The sequence below is a fragment of the Cervus elaphus genome, chromosome X (assembly GCF_910594005.1).
Source record: "Cervus elaphus chromosome X, mCerEla1.1, whole genome shotgun sequence".
In the NCBI taxonomy this organism is placed as follows: Eukaryota; Metazoa; Chordata; class Mammalia; order Artiodactyla; family Cervidae; genus Cervus; species Cervus elaphus.
This window is the reverse complement of record NC_057848.1, coordinates 72,106,190-72,126,213: the sequence shown is the minus strand read 5'-3', so window position 1 is coordinate 72,126,213 and position 20,024 is coordinate 72,106,190. Positions and strand designations below refer to the sequence as shown.

The window sequence follows — 20,024 nt, the reverse complement described above, 5'->3', positions numbered from 1 at the left end:
GCTACCAACGGTATTCTTTACAGAACTAGGACAAATAATTTCACAATTTGTATGGAAATACAAAAAAACCTTGAATAGCCAAAGCAATCTTGAGAAATAAGAATGGAACTGGAAGAATCACCCTGCCTGACTTCAGACTGTACTACAAAGCCACAGTCATCAAGACAGTATGGTACTGGTGCAAAGACAGAAATATAGACCAATGGAACAGAATAGAAAGCCCAGAGAAAAATCCACGTACCTATGGACACCTTATCTTCGACAAAGGAGGCAAGGATATACAATGGAAAAAAGACAGTCTCTTTAACAAGTGGTGCTGGGTAAACTGGTCAACCACTTGTAAAAGAATGAAACCAGAACACTTTCTAACACCATACACAAAAATAAACTCAAAATGGATTAAAGATATAACTATAAGACCAGAAAATAGAAAACTCCTAGAGGAGAACATGGGCAAAACACTATCTGACTTAAATCATAGCAGGATCCTCTGTGACCCACCTCCCAGAATATTGGAAATAACAGCAAAAATTAACAAATTGGACCTAATGAAACTTAAAAGCTTTTGCACAACGAAGGAAACTGTATGCAAGGTGAAAAGACAGACTTCAGAATGGGAGAAAATAAGAGCAAACGAAGCAACAGACAAAGGATTAATCTCAAAAATATACAAGCAACTCCTGCAGCTCAATTCCAGAAAAATAAACGACCCAATCAAAACCTGGGCCAAAGAACTAAACAGACATTTCCCCGAAGAAGACATCCAGATGGCTAACAAACACGTGAAAAGATGCTCAACATAACTCATTATCAGAGAAATGCAAATCAAAACCACAATGAGGTACCATTACACGCCAGTCAGGATGGCTGCTATTGGAAAGTCTACAAGCAATAAATGCTGGAGATGGTGTGGAGAAAAGGGAACCCTCTTACACTGTTGGTGGGAATGCAAACTAGTACAGCCACTATGGAGAACAGTGTGGAGATTCCTTAAAAAACTGGAAATAGACCTGCCATATGGCCCAGCAATCCCATTCCTGGGCATACACACCGAGGAAACCAGATCTGAAAGAAGCACGTGTACCCCAGTGTTCATCACAGCACTATCTATAATAGCAAGGACATGGAAGCAACCTAGATGCCCATCAGCAGATGGATGGATAAGGAAGCTATGGTACATATACATAATGGAATATTAATCAGCCATTAAAAAGAATACATTTGAATCAGTTCTAATGAGATGGATGAAACTGGAGCCCATTATACAGAGTGAAGTAAGCCAGAAAGATAAACACCAATACAGTATATTAACGCATATATTTGGAATTTAGAATGATGGTAACGATAACCGCAAGACAGAAAAAGAGACACAGATGTATAGAACAGACTTTTGGACTCTATAGGAGAAGGCGAGGGTGGGATGATCTGAGAGAACAGCATCAAAACATGTATATTATCAAGTGTGAAACAGATCGTCAGTCCAGGTGGGATGCATGAGACAAGTGCTTGGGGATGGTGCACTGGCATGACCCAGAGGGATATGATGGGGAGGGAGGCGGGAGGGGGATTCAGGATGGGGAACACATGTAACTCCATGGCTGTTTCCTGTCAAAATATGGCAAAAACCATTACAATATTGTAAAGTAATTAGGCTCCAACTAATAAAATTAAATGAAAAAAATATATATAAATAAAAATCCATTCAAAAGTTGATGTACCCTTGGGTTTCTAACTACTTTTGTCTGTTGTGTATAATGCTTCTCTGAATATTCATAAACAATTATCTGTTTGAGTCACTGTTCTTGCATTTTTTGGGTATATGTTTAGAAGAGGAATTGTCAGGGAATTGACTGGGATAAGTTAAAATATGCCATAAAAATCACAGCTCTTAGTGAGAATCAGCCTATTTTAAGAAATAGTTTCTATTTTTAATTAACATTTTGTTTTTAATAAACATTACTGTTTTGTTGTAGTTGGTCAGTTGTGCCTGACTCTTTGCGATCCCAAGGAGTGCAGGATGCCAGGCTTCCCTGTAGTTTACCATCTCTAGGAGCTTGCTCAATCTCATGTCCATTGAGTCGGTGATACCATCCAACCATCTCATCCTCTGTCGTCCCCTTCTCCTTCTGCCCTCAATCTTTCCCAGCATCATGGTCTTTTCCAATGAGTCAGCTCTTCCCCATCAAGTGACCAGAGTTTTGGAGATTCAGCTTCAACATCAGTCCTTCCAATGAATATTCAGGATTGATTTCCTTTAGGATCGACTGGTTTGATCTCCTTGTAGTCCAAGGGACTGTCAAGAGTCTTCACCAGCACCACAGTTCAAAATCATCAGTTCTTCAGTGCTCAGCCTTCTTTCTGGTCCAACTCTCACATCTGTATATAACTACTGGAAAAACCATAGCTTTGACTAGACGGACCTTTGTCAGCAAAGTGATGTGTCTGCTTTTTAATACACTGTCTGGGTTGCTCATAGCTTTTTTTCCAAGGAGCAAGCGTGTTTTAATTTCATGGATGCAGTCACCATCTGTGGTGATTCTAGAACCCCCCCAAATAAAGTTTCTCACTGTTTCCATTGTTTCCCCATCTATTTGTCATGAAATTATGGTACCGGATGCCATGATTTTCGTTTTCTGAATGTTGAGTTTTAAGCAGCTTTTTTACTCTCCTTTTTTCACCTTTATCAAGAGGCTCTTTAGTTCCTCTTGGCTTTCTGCCATAAGGGTGGTGTCATCTGCATATCTGAGGTTATTGATATTTCTCCCGGCAATCTTGATTCCAGCATATGAGTCAACCAACATGGCATTAGTTAAATAACCAGGGTAACAATATACATCCTGATGCACTCCTTTTCCAGTTTTGAACCAGTCTGTTGTTCCATGGCCAGTTCTAACTGTTGCTTCTTGACCAGCATGTAGGTTTCTCAGGAGGCAGGTAAGATGGTCTGGTATTCCCATCTCTTTTAAGAATTTTACACAGTTTGCTCTGATCCACACAGTCAAAGGCTTTGGTGTAATCAGTGAAGCAGAAGTAGATGTTTTTTCTGAAATTCTTTTGCTTTTTCTGTGATCTACCAGCTGTTGGCAATTTGACCTCTGGTTCCCCTGCCTTTTCTAAGTCCAGCTTGAACATCTGGAGGTTCTTGGTTGATGTATTGTTGAAACCCAGCTTGGAGGATTTTGGTCATGACCTAGCTAGCACGTGAAATTAGTGCAATTGTATGGTAGTTTGAACATTCTTTGGCATTGCCCTTCTTTGGGATTGGAATGAAAACTGACCTTTTCCAATCCTGTGGCCACTGCTGAGTTTTCCAAATTTGCTGGCGTGTTGAGTGCAGCACTTTCACAGCATCATCCTTTAGGATTTGAAATAGCTCAGCTGGAATCCTGTCACCTCCACTAGCTTTGTTTGTAGTGATGCTTCCTAAGGCCCACTTGACTTCACATTCCAGGATGTCTGGCTCTAGGTGAGGGATGACACCATTGTGGTTATCCGGGTCATTAGGAGGTTTTTTGTGTTCTTCTGTGTATTCATGCCACCTCTTCTTAATGTCTTCTGCGTCTGTTAGGTCTATATCATTTCTGTCCTTTATTGTGCCCATCTTTGCATGAAATGTTCCCTTGGTTTCTCTCATTTTCTTGAAGAGGTCTCTAGTTTTTCCCATTCTGTTGTTTTCCTCTGTTTCTTTGCATTATTCACTTAGGAAGTCTTTCTTATCTCTCCACGCTGTTCTTTGGAACTCTGCATTCAGATGGGTATATCTTTCCTTTTCTCGGTTTCCTTTCACTTCTTTTCTCAGCTATTTGCAAGGACTCCTCAGACAACCATTTTGCCTTTTTGCATTTCTTTTTCTCAGGGGTGGTTTTGATCACTTCCTCCTGTACAATGTCATGAACCTTGTCCATAGTTCTTCAGGCACTCTGTCTGTCAGATCTAATCCCTTGAATCTATTTGTCACTTCCACTGTATAATGGTAAGGGATTTGATTTAGGTTATACTGAATGACTTAGGAGTTTTCTCTACTCTCCTCCATTTAAGTCTGAATTTTGCAGTAAAGAGTTCAATCTGAGCCACAGTCAGCTCCCAGTCTTGTTTTTGTTGACTGTATAGAGCTTCTCCATCTTTGGCTAAAAAGAATAATGTCAATCTGGTTTCGGTGTTGACTATCTAGTGATGTCCATGTGTTGAGTCATCTCTTGTGATGTTGGAAGATGGTGTTTGCTATGACTAGTGCATTTAATGTTGTTTTTTATTTTGTTAATGTTGCTTGAGTTGATGCAAGTCCTAGATTAATTTTCAGTTTGGAAAGTATTAATTGGACAATTTATTTTGTTCTTTAGTGTACCAGCATGTGGAGACCTTTACTTTGCTATTTTTACTGATATTAGTGATACAGATTGTTTAGTAATTTTATTTTGTTTGGTAGTATAAAGAAATACAGTTAAGTTTTGTATATTGAAGCTTCAGTAACATCACTAAACTGATAAGTAATTTTTCAAAAAATGACAAAAATTTTCCTGTTCTTTTATCAAAGTCTAATTGATTTATAAATTCATTCTTTTCTAAAGATTGTTACTAGACATCTTTAAGAGCTGCTCAAAACTGTCAGTTCTCCCTTAGAAAATGCAGGATATAGTTCATGGGAAGGACTTAGGTTACCTTTAAAAGAATATTGATGTCATATTATGAAAAGTGACATTTGTGTGTAGAATCATTAAGCTATAGCTACCAGAGGTACTGATGCATTATGTTGTTGATGGTCCACTGGTGAAGGTAGATTTGGAAAGGAATGCAACTGAATTTATAGAAAAGATTTCAGTGGTTAAAAGCATATTGAATTTAATAAGATTAAACACAGATGAATAGAACAAATGAATCCAAAGGTAGATTTGTAGAAGTTCTCTAAATTCGGAAATGTAAAGCATGAAAGCCGTTAATAGATGTGAAAAACAGATTAAGAAGCCCTGCTATTCTGGCATATAGTTAAATATGTCCAGAGGAGAGAATAGGAACAGAAGGAGAGGAGACTGTTCAGAGATAATAGATGAGACTTTTCCAGAGTGAATGAGGTATAAGAGTCGAGCAAGGTAAATAAAAGCAAATTTACACCCTTAAAAAATACTATAGAGATTAAAAAAATTTTTGAAAACTCACCAGAGGAAACAGATCCACCTATCCAGGGAAGAATCCTGGAGTGGGTAGCCTTTCCCTGCTCCAGGGGATCTTCCCAACCCAGGGATTGAATGCAGGTCTCCTTCATTGAAGGCAGATTCTTTACCAGCTGAGCCACAAAGGAAATCCAAAGCCCTTGACTGTGTGGATCTCAACAAATTGTGGAAAATTCTTAAAGAGCTGGGAATACCAGACCATCTTACCTGCCTCCTGAGAAATCTGTTTGCAGGTCAAGAAGCAACAGTTAGAACCAGACGTGGAACAACGGACTGGTTCCAAATTGGGAAAGGAGTACTTCAAAGCTGTATATTGTCACCCTCCTTATTTAACTAATAGGCAGAGTACATCATGGGAAATGCCGGGCTGGATGAAGTATAAGCTGGAATCAAGATTTCTGGTAGAAATATCAATAACCTCAGATACGCAGATGACGCCACCCTTATGGCAGAAAGTGAAGAGGATCTAAATAGCCTCTTGATGAAAGTGAAAGAGGAGAGTGAAAGAGTTGACTTCAAGCTCAACATTCAGAAAACTAAGATCATGGCATCTGGTCCCATCACTTCATGGCAAATAGATGGGGAAAACAGTGGCAGACTTTATTTTCTTGGGTTCTGGAATCACTGCAGATAGTGACTGCAGCCATGAAATTAAAAGACAGTTGCTCCTTGGAAGAAAAACTATGACCCAGACAGCATATTAAAAAGCAGAGACATTACTTTGCCAACAAAAGTCCTCCTAGTCAGAGTTACAGTTTTTCCAGGAGTCATGTATGGATGTGAGAGTTGGACTATTAAAGAAAAGTGAGCTCAGAAGAATTGATGCTTTTGAACTGTGGTGTTGGAGACGACTCTTGAAAGTCCCTTGGACTACAAGGAGATCAAACCAGTCAATCCTAAAGGAAATCAGTCCTAAATATTCATTGGAAGGACTGATGCTGAAACTGAAGCTTCGATACTTTGGCCACCTGATGTGAAGAACTGACTCATTGGAAGAGACCCTGATGCTGGGAAAGATTGAAGGTGGGAGGAGAAGGGGACGACAGAAGATGAGATGTTTGGATGGTGTCACCCGACTCGACAGACATGAGTCTGAGTAAGCTTCAGGAGTTGGTGATGGACAGGGAAGCCTGGTGTGCTGCATTCCATCGGGTCGCAAAGAGTCAGACACGACTGAGAGACTGTACTGAACTGATAAAAGAACAGTAGGTCAACAGCATAAATTTTTTTCAGTAATGGCAGAGGTCAGTGTAAGGTAGAATTCAGAATACTAAGGGAGAATAACTCTGAACCCAAGTTGCTGTTTTCAGATAATTTGGGTGTTAGAAATAATATTTTGGGTAAAGTTGATGTTTAATACTTCTAGGGGATTGAGGAAAGAACTATTAAATCATATTAGTAAAAAGGAAACTGAGCTTTGGAAGAAAGTAGGAAGCAATGATGAGCCAAAATAAATAAATAAAATTTCAAAATTCGTAAGCATATTGGTATAATTGAAAGCATATTGACTGCATGAGCTAGTAATAATGATGATTAATTTAGGGTTATTTAGAAATAAAAAGAACTAAAATTCTAACAAGTGAAAAGACAGTTCTTTGTCAGTTCTTATTAGTAAAAACGAGAATAGATTGAAATTAAAGATTTCTTAAATATGGTAAAAGTTGGGGTAATCAGAAAAAGAATAAAATAAGTAACTTACTAGTGGAAGAAATAGAGTAGAAAGAGGAGAGGACTTTGTAGGAAGGAGATTAGGTTGAAAATAATTTTAATAATAGCTTCAGTATCCATGGTGACATTGAAGGATGTCAGTAAGATCATTAAATAGAATACAGCCTTAGGGGATATTTAATAGAAGGCCAGAAAGGAAAACAGGAAGCATTGGAAGAAATCAGTGAAGAGAAAACACGAAATAAGATGATAGGAGTAAAAATACATGTATCAGTAATTTTATGTAAGCATTTCAATGCAGAGTTGAGAATAAAGAGAAAAAATATCAGTACACTATTAAACAAAGCTGATGTAGAAATAGACAAAATAGACTCTTAAGGCAGATAGAGTTCTGAACATGCTTTGAATCTAACAACATAGTCTTAAAATATACAGGGCAAAAATTGAAATAAGGAAAAATGTGCAAACCCTAGTTAAACAGTTAATCACCATTAGGATTTTAAACTATTTAATTTTTCAAAAACTGATAGACCAGAAATGAGTAAGATTACAGAAGATTTGAATATCAGTTATTAAGCCTGATTTAATAGTTGTGTTTGAAGTGATATATTCCCAAATTACAAATCCTTTTCCAGCATATAGGAAATATACACAATTTGAAAATCTATTAAGGCTAAAGGAAAGGCCCAAGATATATCATAAAATTTATATCGTAGACCATATTGTAATTATTAAGGTGCATATTGTACTTGTTAAAATACATTAAAAGTAGAAATCAATAACAGATGCCTGACCCTTGTGCTTTGGGAACTGCATTTCTCAGTTTATGAATAGCAATTTATGTGGAAATGATGAAATATTTAGAATGGAATGACTATGAAAACAGAACATATATAAATGTATGGGGTTACATGGCTGTGGGCTGCTCCATGGGGTGGGCACCCCTTCCCATGGCATCCCATGGAGGCACTCCCATTGGTCCAGGGCAGTTCTTCAAAATGAGTATGCACATATGATCCGGTTGCATACTGGGGCTGGCGACAGTGCACTGGCCCAATGAAGGAGTCCAGGAGGGGCATCATCATTGCCTGCTACTCCACCACTTCCGTTGCTACCTAATGTTGTGTGGAAGGCCAGTGCAATCAGAAAAAAGTTATTGAAGATACAGGACCTTGACAAGAAAGTACAGCATATGACTTGATTATATATTTGTAAAATCCAAAAGAATACATAGTTTATCAACCACTGAAAATAATATCATAATGTGTTAGATTGTGAAATCAGCATACAGAAGATAACAGCTTTCCATGCAGTTGAGTTAGTAGATGTATGGCAGATATCCTATCTGCAGTCATAAAATAAGATAAAATAGAGTAAGAATAAGGTATTCCAAAGAATGCGAGTTCCACAGAATAGCAAAGAGAGAAAGAAAGCCTTCCTCAGTGATCAGTGCAAAGAAATAGAGGAAAACAATAGAAGGGGAAAGACTAGACATCTCTTCAAGAACATTAGAGATACCAAGGGAATATTTCATGCAAAGATTGGCTCAATAAAGGACAGAAATGGTATGGACCTAACATAAGCAGAAATATTAAGAAGATGTGGCAAGAATATACAGAAGAACTGAACAAAAAAGATCATGACCCAGATAATCATGATAGTGTAGAGCCAGCCATCCTGGAATACAAAGTCAAGTGGGCCTTAGGAAGCATCACTAACTATGAGCAAAGCTAGTGGAGGTGATGGAATTCCAGTAGAGCTGTTTCAAATCCTGGAAGATGATGCTGTGAAAGTGCTGCACTCAACATGCCAGCAAATTTGGAAAACTCAGCAGTGGCCACAGGACTGGAAAAGGTCAGTTTTCATTCCAGTCCCAAAGAAAGGCAATACCAAAGGATGCTCAAACTACTGCACAATTACACTCATCTCACACGCTAGCAAAGTAATGCTCAAAATTCTCCAAGACAGGCTTCACCAATACGTGAACCGTGAACTTCCAGATATTCAAGCTGGTTTTAGAAAAGGCAGAGGAAGCAGAGATCAAATTGCCAATATCTGCTGGATCATCGAAAAAGCACGAGAGTTCCAGAAAAATATCTATTTCTGCTTTACTGACTATGCCAAAGCCTTCGACTGTGTGGATCACAATAAACTGTGGAAAATTCTGAGAGATGGGAAGTCCAGTGGGGTCACAAAGAGTCAGACAAGACTGCCCAACTGAACTGAACTGAAATATAGAAAACAAATACTAACAGACCTAAAGGAAGAAATGGATGGGAATACAATAATAGAGGAGACTTGAACACCTCACTGACGTCAGTGGACAAATCTTCCAGACAGACAATCAATAAGGCAACAGAGATCCTAGATGACATATTAGGACAGTTAGACCTAATGGATATTTTCAGGACATTCAGTTCAGTTCAGTCACTCAGGCTCTCTGTGACCCTGTGGTCTCAGCACACCAGGCTTCCCTGTCCATCACCAACACCCATAGCTTGTTCAAACTCATGTCCATTGAGTCGGTGATGCCATCCAGCCATCTTATCCTCTGTCATCCCCTTCTCCTCCCATCTTCAATCTTTCCCAGCATCAGGGTCTTTTCCAATGAGTCAGTTCTTCGCATCAGGTGGCCAAAATAGTGGAGTTTCAGCTTCAGCATCAGTCCTTCCAATGAATAATCAGGAGTTATTTGCTTTAGGATTGACTGGTTTGAAGTCCTTGCAGTCCAAGGGACTCTCAAGAGTCTTCTCCAACACCACAGTGTTTATAGGTGTCACTTTTTCTTTTTAGTCATTTTTAGGTTTTGTTTGCAAAGCAAACAGTGGATTTAAAAAAAAAAGATCATAGCTTTTATTTATTTACTGGTAAAGTTGAACAGTTATAGGTCAAACACAGCATTTCTCTTTAGTAACTATCTGTTGATGACTTAAAATATTAAAGTCGTTGAATTATGCAAGGCTTAAATTAACTTGGCCACCATGTCCCCAAGATTTCTTTGTTGGTTTTTGTGTCGTTTGTGTGTTTGTGTTTTAATATTATAGGTTATCAAGTCGGCAATGATTCAGAAGCTTCAGGATCGTCCAGAAGAGGTGGAAGAGGCGGAAGAGGTGGAAGAGGTAGTTTCCGAGGTTGCCGTGGAGGATTTGGTCTAGGAAGTCCAAGTTAGTAGTGGATTGCAAATACTGTGCTTCATTTATTAAAGAAATGATTAAAAATAACACCTATCACATATAAGATTATTATGACTTTATGAGAACGGTTTAGTATAATGGCTGGTAGGTACATAATCACTTATGCTATGCAAAATATTATTTTGTAGACATATGTAATTCCTTATAGATTAAATGAGAATATGTGAACTTTCTAACAGTTTATGTGATGCAGTTCTTTAATATTACATGCTGTGAAGCGTTTTAGAGCTTTGATAAAGATGGCTGACCTTACAAATAAGTGGCATTCTCATGATTCCATTATACCGTCTTATACCAGTGTGGCTTTCTACCTGAATTTTTCCAGTCGTCTTTCCTTGGTGCTAAGATATTGTCTCCTGAAGTCACTTTTGGAATGCATGTCTCTCTTAACAGAAGAGAACAGAATAGTGAAACTAAAAACGTAAATTAATATAACGATTTAATAGATATGTAGCAGATTCGTGAATTGTCACTTTTTAAAAAGTGAAGAGATCCACAGAGTTGCTGTTTAAGACTGATAAAGTTTGATTTGAGTGCAGTGGGTACGAAGGGATGCTATTCTGGAGAATAAGCACTAAGATTATGTAATGTGAAATTTTGAGGGGCAGCAACAGTGCTGTTTTTCAAAGGTAATTTAACTTGCTTATATCATATTTTGGTGCAGTATTAGCCCTGACTACTTTTATAAGATAATTTTAATAAAATTTTGAGAAAGTAATGTATAATTGAAGGAAATAATTTATGGAAAGATCCTTCTGTGTGATACTTCAAAACCACTATGATTCCTGTTAAATTTAAATTATTTTATCCTGCATCTTTTTAACTTATGGCACCATAAATTGATTTTTTTCTGTTTACTGCATGACTTAAAAGTTTTTAAAAGTAACATAATCTAAATTTTTAATCTGTAAATCTAGAGAGCGAATATGAACAAGATGAGAGGACCCAGCGCTCTGGTGGCATTTTTGGTTCTAGAAGATCAGCATTAAGTGGTGCAGGTGAGAAATTGAATTTACTACTGAATATTAATCATTCACATTTGCTTTTAGCTCTAGGATTATTGAACCTAATATATATTTTTAAGTATATTAGATTGGTTCATGATTATCTCTGCTTTGTAGATTTGTAGGCAAAAAGAAAATGGACAATTTTTCCTCCCTTATAACATTTGTGCTCTGAGAATTATTCCCTCTTTCTTATCTACCAGTTAATTTGAGATATAAATTATACTTTTAATTAGAAGAAGGAAAATGAAGTTTCCTTTGGTTTCAAAGAAAGGATTCTGAGGGAATTTGATGAGAAAGTGGGGAAAAACAAGAAGCATCCTGTTGATGAAATGTTTAAAAGTAGTTAAATGAACTGTGGTATTAAAAAGAAATGAGCTACATCAAGCCTGAAAAGACATGGAGGAGCCTTAAATGCGTACTGCATGCATGCTAAGTCACTTCAGTTGTGTCAGATTCTTTGCAACCCCATGGACTATAGCTCACCAGGCTCCTCTGTCCATGGGATTCTCTAGGCAGGAATGTTATAGTGGGTTGCCATGCCCTCCTCCAGGGGATCTTGCCAACCCAGGGATTGAACCTGCGTCTCCTGTGACTCCTGCATTGCAGGCAGATTCTTTACTGCTGAGCCACTGGGGAAGCTCTAAATATGTGCTACTGTGAAAAGACAGTATACTGTATGATTCCAACTCTGTATGACATTCTGTAAAAGGCAAAACTGTAAGAAGAGGGCTGAAAAAAAGTGCGTGGTTGCTAGGGGTCAGGGAAGGGATGAACAGACAGAGCACTGAGAATTTTTCGGGTAGTCAAGTTACTGTGTATGATACTATAATGATGGAGACATGCCATGATACATTTTTGCAAACATAAAAAACACTGTACAGTACCATGAATGAGCTGTAATGTAAACCATGGACTTTGGGTGATTGTGATGTGCCAGTATAGGTTTATCAACTGTAACAAAATACCTCTCTTGTGGGGAGCGTTGATTATGTCAGGGGGGTGTGGAGTATGCAGGTGTGAGGACTGGAAGTATCTGGAAAGTCTCTGCATTTTCCTCTTAATGTTTCTGTGAACCTGAAATTGCCCTAAAAAACGAAGTGTTTAAACAAAATGTTCAGACGAGAAAACGGTTTTCGTTAAACATAGAATTAGGAGATGGGTGGGTTAAGGGTCTAGGAATCCTGAGAAATTACTCAGTATTTGAAAAGAAATAGCTATATATTTTACGTGCTTGAGGAGGAGCTGTGTTTCCTCTGAATATTTCTGTAAAACAATGCCTTACAGGTAATGGTGACACTTTCCAAAGCAGAAGAGGTCGTAGAAGTGGACGAGGTGAGTTCTTATTTGGTTTACCTGTAAGTGGGTAAAATGACTGTAATCCAAGTTTAATTTTTGAAGGTAAAGGTAACTGTTGGTGCTTTTATACACATTTTGAGGAGTATACATTTGCACGGCCAGTTTGGAGAAGTTGTTTACTTTTGTTGTTTAGTCGCTGTGTTGTGTCTGACTCTTGCAACCCTGTGGACTATAGCCCACCAGGCTCATCTGTCCATGGGATTTTCCAGGCAAGAATACTGGAGTGGGTTGTCATTTCCTTCTCCAGGGGAAGCCAGTTGTTTACTACTACTCTTTAATCCAGCAGTTCCATTATATACTGTAGGTGTATATGCTCAGTGCGTGTAAAAGGATGTTCACTTAAGCTTCATGTGTAATACGTGAAAACTGAAAGTCACCTAAAATTCATCAGTAAATAACTGCTTAATAAATAACATAACCATAAAATGGGAGTTACCATGCAAATGTTAAAGACTGAGATGTAATCTGTGTTTACAGATTCTTATATTAAAATAATCTTTCTTATGAGATAGTTAGCTTGGTGTAGGGGAAAAAGAAAGTTCAGTATAGATAATTTGATACTATTAAAAAAAATCTCAGAGTTAAAAATGCTTAAACTTCATATAAAAGTTAAAATATTTTCCAGACTAGGAAAACAAGAAAGCTTGTTTAATATCTCTGAAAAATTCTGTGATCATTTTTAGTCTGAGAGCATTCAGAGTGGCAGTTCGCTTGAACCACTTTTCCCTGCTTCACTCTTTCAGATTCTTGGTTTCTCCAGTGTAGAAAAAGATTATGAATGGCTAAACCATATTTTATACAAATTCTTAGATCTTGTTTGAAAAGGGGTTTGAAGACCTGTGGACATGCAGGACAAGAAAATTAGAGAGTGCGCATATAAAAGTGCTATCTATGTGTTAGCCTTTCAAAGCTAGTACAGTCCTGATTCTTTCTGTGTTAGTACCTGAAAGTGGCACAGTCAGTGACTCCTTGTCTAGAAACCAGAAAGGTAGTGTGTGGAAAAGAGTTAACATGGTAGACCTGACTGGTCTTCTTGGAAAGTCCTTCTTACAAGACCCTTCCCTGGCTTCTGGGAACTTGGATTTGGGGAGGGGTCTCAACACCCTTAACCAGTGTGAGTGGTCCACTGTACCTAAATGGTTTGTAAAACAATGTGGTTTATGATGAATACCCCCTTTTCTTCTGGGAGTTGGGAAATTTGGTACATGCCAGGCAGAAGGTGCCTGCCTGCTTTATCAGCCCCTCATAAGAACCCTGGATATTGAATCTCTAAATTGCTCTGGTAAACATTTTCAGCATGTTGTCACAACTCGTCCTGTATGACCCCAGTGGGAGTGACTCTTAAAAGCTTGCACCTGGTCTTCTCTGGCCTTTTCTCCATACCCTTCTTTCCTTTGCTCATTTTGCTTCATATCTTTTCTATGTAATAAGTCACAGCCATAGCTTTGACTGTATTCTGAGTCCTAGCAAATCATAGAACCTATATGGACTAAGCAGAGATGGACTTGTAGTTCCTCTTAGAAAATACATTCCTTTGTTGAGGAATGTAGGAATAGGAAAGAGACATAACAGCTTAAACAGGGAGATACTAATATGTTATAACATTGTAATCTGCATAAAGTCAGCATTTTGAATGCTATGGGAACTTAAAATATTCAGGATTCTATTTATCTTAATTGTCTCAAAATATTATTTGTTTGAAGGGACCATCCATGTTTAGAACTTTTTCTCTTTGAAAACAAGCAACAAAAATAAAGATATACACAGTCTTGTATATTGACTGGCTGTCACTGTGTATTTCTTTAATAGGTGGTTACAAAGGTTTAAATGAAGAAGTAATTACAGGCTCTGGAAAAAGTAAGTTTTACTTTAGATCAGGTATTTGATTTTTATAGTGAGTATTGTTTTACCCCTCGATTTTAAAAAACATTTGTCTTGTTTTCGTTTGATTCCTTTTAAGATTCTTGGAAGTCAGAAGCTAAAGGAGGAGAAAGTGGTGACACTAAGGGTATATTAATTTTTGTGTGATCCACATAAATGTATATTACATTCGTGTATATATATACAAATGCAGAATATTTAAAGAGATAACTTTAAAAAGTTTGAAGTAAAAACTTTAATGGTAAACCTTGGGACCTTTTCTGGTAATTTTATTTACTTACTCTTGGCTGTGCTGGGTCTTCGTTGCTGCACAGGCTTTTCTCTAGTTGCGGAGACTGAGGGCTCCTCTCTAGCTGTGGTCTTCTCATTGTGGTGGCTTTTCTTGATGCAGAGCATGGGCTCTAAGGTGCACGGGCCTCAGTAGTTGTGATACGTAGGCTCAGTAGTTGCAGCTCCTGGGCTCTAGCGCACAGGCTGCGCATGGGCTTAGTTGCTCTGTGGCATGTGAGATTTTCCTGGGGCAGGAATTGAACTCGTATTTCCTGCATTGGCAGGTGGATTCTTTACCAGTGAGCCACCAGCGAAGCCCAGGAATTTGCATGTTGTTTTGAATTTGAGTTTGTTGCTTTTTGTCTGTTTTCTCTTTTATTTTTATCTTAATCCTTATAATGTAAATTTTCTTTTCAATTCCGAGGTCGAAAAGTGACCTACATACCACCTCCTCCACCTGAAGATGAGGACTCCATCTTTGCACATTATCAGACAGGCATAAACTTTGACAAATATGATACTATTCTTGTAGAAGTATCTGGACATGATCCACCACCAGCAATTCTGGTCAGTGTAATAATTGTCTCTGTACTGACTGTGAGACAAACTTTGTTTTTTAAAAATTTGGAACATTTCTTTAAGTTGATATTAAAGAATACAAAAACTTCATCTTTAGTATTTAATGAGAAATTTAGAATCATATCTAACATCTACATTATAATTCATTGCTGTGTTGAAAGGGAGGGTACTATATTTCCTCCCCACCTCCTCAAACTAGGATGGAAACTTGATTTAAATTTATTAAAAAGGATACTTTTCCTAAAGATTCAGTATTTCTGCTTTCTACGTATGTGAGAAAGTGCATCTTAGGGGAGTGATTTTCTAAGGAATCGGGGAGCCCAGAGTTCCCTGTTGATAATGAACCATTTTTATTAATCAGAGTTATTTGTATCTCACAGGTTTTAAGGGGGCTGAAAAAGGTTTTAGAGCCATTGTCTATATGGAATATTCCTTAATTCTATCGAGTAGTCGCATAGAGGTTCTAGATATTACTTTTGAATGGGGGCATATGTATGATATAAAGTAGAATTAACAACTTGAAACTAATTCAAATGGAATATGTTTATGGCATGACTAGTGTATGATACATGGCATTTAACCACTGCCCCCTGATTTTTTCTAGACTTTTGAAGAAGCTAATCTTTGTTGGATATTGAATAACAACATTGCTAAAGCTGGTTATACTAAGCTTACTCCTGTGCAAAAATACAGTATTCCTATTATACTAAGAGGACGAGATTTGATGGCTTGTACTCAGACAGGCTCTGGAAAGACTGTAAGTCACTTCCCTACATGTATTTAGCCCAGTATTCAAACTGTCACTTTTTGAACTTTGGTTCTTCCCAAGTAGATGATTTTAGTGAACTGTCATAAATACTCATGTTTTTGTCTCTGATTGCTGGTTTTATTGAAGTTTGTGTACTTTTGACGAAAGAATTTTGAACTATTTCTAGAGTAGTGTTTTGCAGTTCATAGATGTTTATAAGTGTATTCAGCTCCTTCTGTGGGACATAATACTTAATACCTGAGAGTCAAAGCACCAAAGGTTATGAGACCTTTGATTATAAGAGCATGGGAAAAATAATTTATGTAATGTAAAGTTTTTCCCATCACTTCATGGCAAATAGATGGAAAACAAAAAGTGGAAACAGTGACAGATTTTATTATCTTGGGCTCCAGAATCACTGTGGATGGTGACTACAGCCACGAAATTAAAAGACACTTCCTCCTTGGAAGAAAAGCTATGACAAACCTAGACAGCATTTTAAAAAGCAGAAATTTACCACTTTGCTTACAGAGGTCCTTACAGTCAAAGCTAAGATTTTTCCAATAGTCATGTATGGATGTGAGAGCCTTAAAGAAGGCTGAAAGCCGAAGACTTGATGCTTTCAAACTGTGGTGCTGGAGGAGGCTCTTGAGAGTCCCTTGGACAGCACGGAGATCAAAGCAATCGATCCTAAAAGAAATTAGTCCTGAATATTCACTGCAAGGACTGATGCTGAAGCGCCAATACTTTGGCTTCCTGATGTGAAGAGCCACCTCATTGGAAAAGACCCTGATGCTGGGAAAGATTAAGGCAGGAGGAGAAGGGGGTGACAGAGGATGAGATGGTTGGATGGCATCACCAACTCAGTGGACATGAGTTTGAGCAAACTCCGAGAGACAGTAAAGCAGCCTGACGTACTGCAGTCCATGGGGTCAAAAAGAGTTGGACACGAGTTAGCGACTAACAACAACAGTGTAATAGCTGATACAGTTTTGGAGTCAAGAGAATGAGAAATAGCTGTATGTACTGTTGTTGTCTATGTACTGTACCTGGTCCTTAGTACGAAGTGACCTCTGGTTATGCTAATTCTAAAAGATCTCTGATGGGACCAAGTTGGTCTTAGGACTAAACTGTGAGATTTGTGAATTAAATAGGGTTCCATGAGATGAGCACTAAAGACTGTCATTTCCAGGATCCTAGTCTTGCTTCATACTATATTAGTCTTAAAAATTCTCCATAGTAGCGTTGAAAGGAAAATAAGTGAAAATAAGCTGTACCATATAGCAGCTAATGTGTGACTTACATGTGGTTGTGGAGGTAGATTTTAGTGTCTTATTTAATAAGAAAACTGTAGCACAAAGTTTCTCTTGCCATATGTAACATTTATGAGGGTGATATGTTTAGTAAGTCAAATGACTGCTTTCCCAATTTTTGCTCTGTTTTGTGGACCACTTTTGTCATGCATTCTGATTTTATTTCTACCTCAAAAGGAATCATTTATACTAAATGCTACATTCCTCATTTACCTCTCAAAATAAGTTAATGTTTGTTTATGTAGAATCTTTGGTTGTGTTTGTTTTTTAAAAAGCACAAAACATAGTTTCATAAGATAGATTAACTTTATCAAACATTTTATATTGTATAATATGAGAATGACGACCAAAGTATTAGATACTCATTGAAATAAATATTATTTCCCTTTTGCATTTTAAATTTATCAAAAAGATGAAAGAAGCAGCTAATGGATATAAAGACATGAGGAATAGGTTGCCATAGGGAAAAGGATGATGCCCTATAAATTTGTAAGTTATGCAATTTAACTTCTAGGCAGCTTTTCTCTTGCCAATTTTGGCTCATATGATGCGTGATGGAATAACCGCCAGTCGTTCTAAAGAACTGCAGGAACCAGAGTGTATTATTGTAGCACCAACTCGAGAGTTGATCAGTCAGATCTATTCGGAAGCCAGAAAATTTTCTTTTGGGTAAGTACATCTGGAATGCCACTCACAAACAAGTTTTTTTCTTTAGAGGATTATTGTATTTATTTGGGGAGGAACTCAGTACATGAGTAAGAATGCAGTCATATAATTTAATGTGGTGTTACCTGACTGAAGTTGACTTTTTCATAATCTTGTTTATAGAATCTATTTTTTAAAATGCTTATTAAAAATCAGATGGTGATAGAAGTAGAACGATAAGACCGTGTACATATTCATGTGTTTTCTGGTAGTGTTTAAGTATATGTTTAAACATGAGTTTATGGTGTTCCTAATAGTTTTCTCTCCTTTAACCCGTAACTTCATAAAATGGATAACTGCTTATTTAACAGTCAGACGTAATTTTTAATGACTGTAAGATTGTCCATGTGTTTGTATTTTATTTCTCTATTTGGGAGGTTTAAGTTGTTTCTATAGATTTAATGTTCAAAATATGAAGTTATTTTAAAGCTTGCATTCTACCAGCAGTATTTGAAAATGCCAGCTTCACTATACACTTTGCCACTATTTGGTATTGGATTAGTTATCTGTTGCTGCTTACCTTAAAACCTAGTTGCTCAAAACAATGCATATTATTTACAGTTTCTGAGGGTTAGGAATTGAGGAGCAGTTTAGCTGGGTGTTTCTGGCTTGGCATCTCAAGAGGTTGCAGACAAGATGTCATCCAGAATTACAGTCATCTGGCTTTATTGGATCTCTCTGTAAGAATGGTTGTCTCTAGGAAGTGACAGCTGGCTTCACTTAGATTGAAGGGTCGGTGAGAAAGAGCAAGGAGGAGGTTTCTGTGACTTTTGTAAGACAGTTGCAGTCACTTTTGCTGTACTCTGTTCCTTACTAAACAGGTCACTAAATCTAGCTCATCGTCAGGACTGGCTATATAATTTGCGAGAACTAGCCCAAAATGAAAGTACAAGGTCCTTTGTTAAAAAATTATGAAGAATTTTAAAGCAGCAAATAGAATATTAAACCAAGTTCAGGTCTTTTTTAAGCATAGGACTCTGTATTACAGCACAGGTTCTATACCTATGAAGCCAGCTTTGCACACATCTTTGGAGGAGGGAGTTAGGATCTATATTTAAAGGAAGGTGTATTGAAGAATTTGTGTACATATTTTAAAATCACTACAGCTATCTTCATGTTTTCATCTATTTGGTTATTGAGAGGTTGAACTACTTTTTGAATGCTTTGTACATTTTCCCTGTGAATTATCCATTTGTTGTCTACCCATTTATCTGTTGGTATATTAGTCTTTTTCTGTACAGTTCTTTAGAGCTTTTGATCTAGAACCTTCAGCTTTTAATTTGTATAAATCAGTTTATTTGAAATTAGAGGAGAAAAAACTAAAATTATTAAAATTCTTTTAATGTCAAGCTTGACAGATCTTTTTTTGTAAGAAGTAGATGTACATTGCTTATACCAGTGTTTATTTCTTACTGACCCCCATGTACTGTGTTGCTCTTCGAGCTTTTAAATCAAGTAAAAGATAAAAGTTTTCTTTTAAAAAAAACAATAATGATATTTCAGATAATATGTATGTACAAAATGTGTATTAGTATGTGGGTATTTGTTGGAACATTTTTGTGGCAAAAAACTGAGAAGTGTCTAACTATCTTTAATCCTCCTCTTCAAAGTTTACACACTATTATGGTTTTATGTGAAATAGTATAGAAAGAGCTGGTGCACATGTATGCACTTTAATCCTCCTCTCAACAAATCTTAGCATACTAAGCTTGGTTGCCATCCTTTAAAAAAAAATGGTATATGTTGGAGCTAACACTTACTATAGAACTGTACTCATCTTTATAGATGCTCAGTGTTCTTTGCACGGAAGGCCTATAATTCTGTTTTTTATTGTTAGATAATTTTCAGTCTTTTGATACTAAAAATCATGTTAGCAGTGAATATATTACACAGTCATCTTTACCCCTTTGTGGGGATATATCTGAAGGGAAAATTCCTATATGTGAATTTCTTGGGAAAAATAAGTTTTAAAATTTTAATAGAGACTAAAATTGTGAAAGAGATTATATCAGTTTATCCCCCTGAGTGCCAGTTTCCCTACACTGGCTGACATGGCATTATCACACTTAAGGGAAAATTTTGTTAGACTTCATTTGTTTTGCTTTATTGATTTAAAAAGTAATATTGAACTTAAA

General features: G+C 37.2%; 1 protein-coding gene across 5 annotated transcripts in view; it reads left to right on the top strand.

Moving 5' to 3' along the window:
* The window catches only part of LOC122689689 (probable ATP-dependent RNA helicase DDX4), an 83,872-nt gene that overhangs the window by 46,506 nt on the left and 17,342 nt on the right, over positions 1-20,024 (top strand). For 3 of the 5 annotated variants that reach the window (XM_043896338.1, XM_043896336.1, XM_043896340.1), the window contains exons 7-14: positions 9,881-10,000; positions 10,948-11,028; positions 12,322-12,369; positions 14,203-14,250; positions 14,354-14,401; positions 14,969-15,111; positions 15,728-15,880; positions 17,699-17,853. In XM_043896338.1, coding sequence (XP_043752273.1) covers positions 9,881-10,000; positions 10,948-11,028; positions 12,322-12,369; positions 14,203-14,250; positions 14,354-14,401; positions 14,969-15,111; positions 15,728-15,880; positions 17,699-17,853 — 796 coding nt within the window. The remainder of the gene's footprint in view (positions 1-9,880; positions 10,001-10,947; positions 11,029-12,321; positions 12,370-14,202; positions 14,251-14,353; positions 14,402-14,968; positions 15,112-15,727; positions 15,881-17,698; positions 17,854-20,024) is intronic. The other 2 variants (XM_043896339.1, XM_043896341.1) reach the window with 2 other exon arrangements.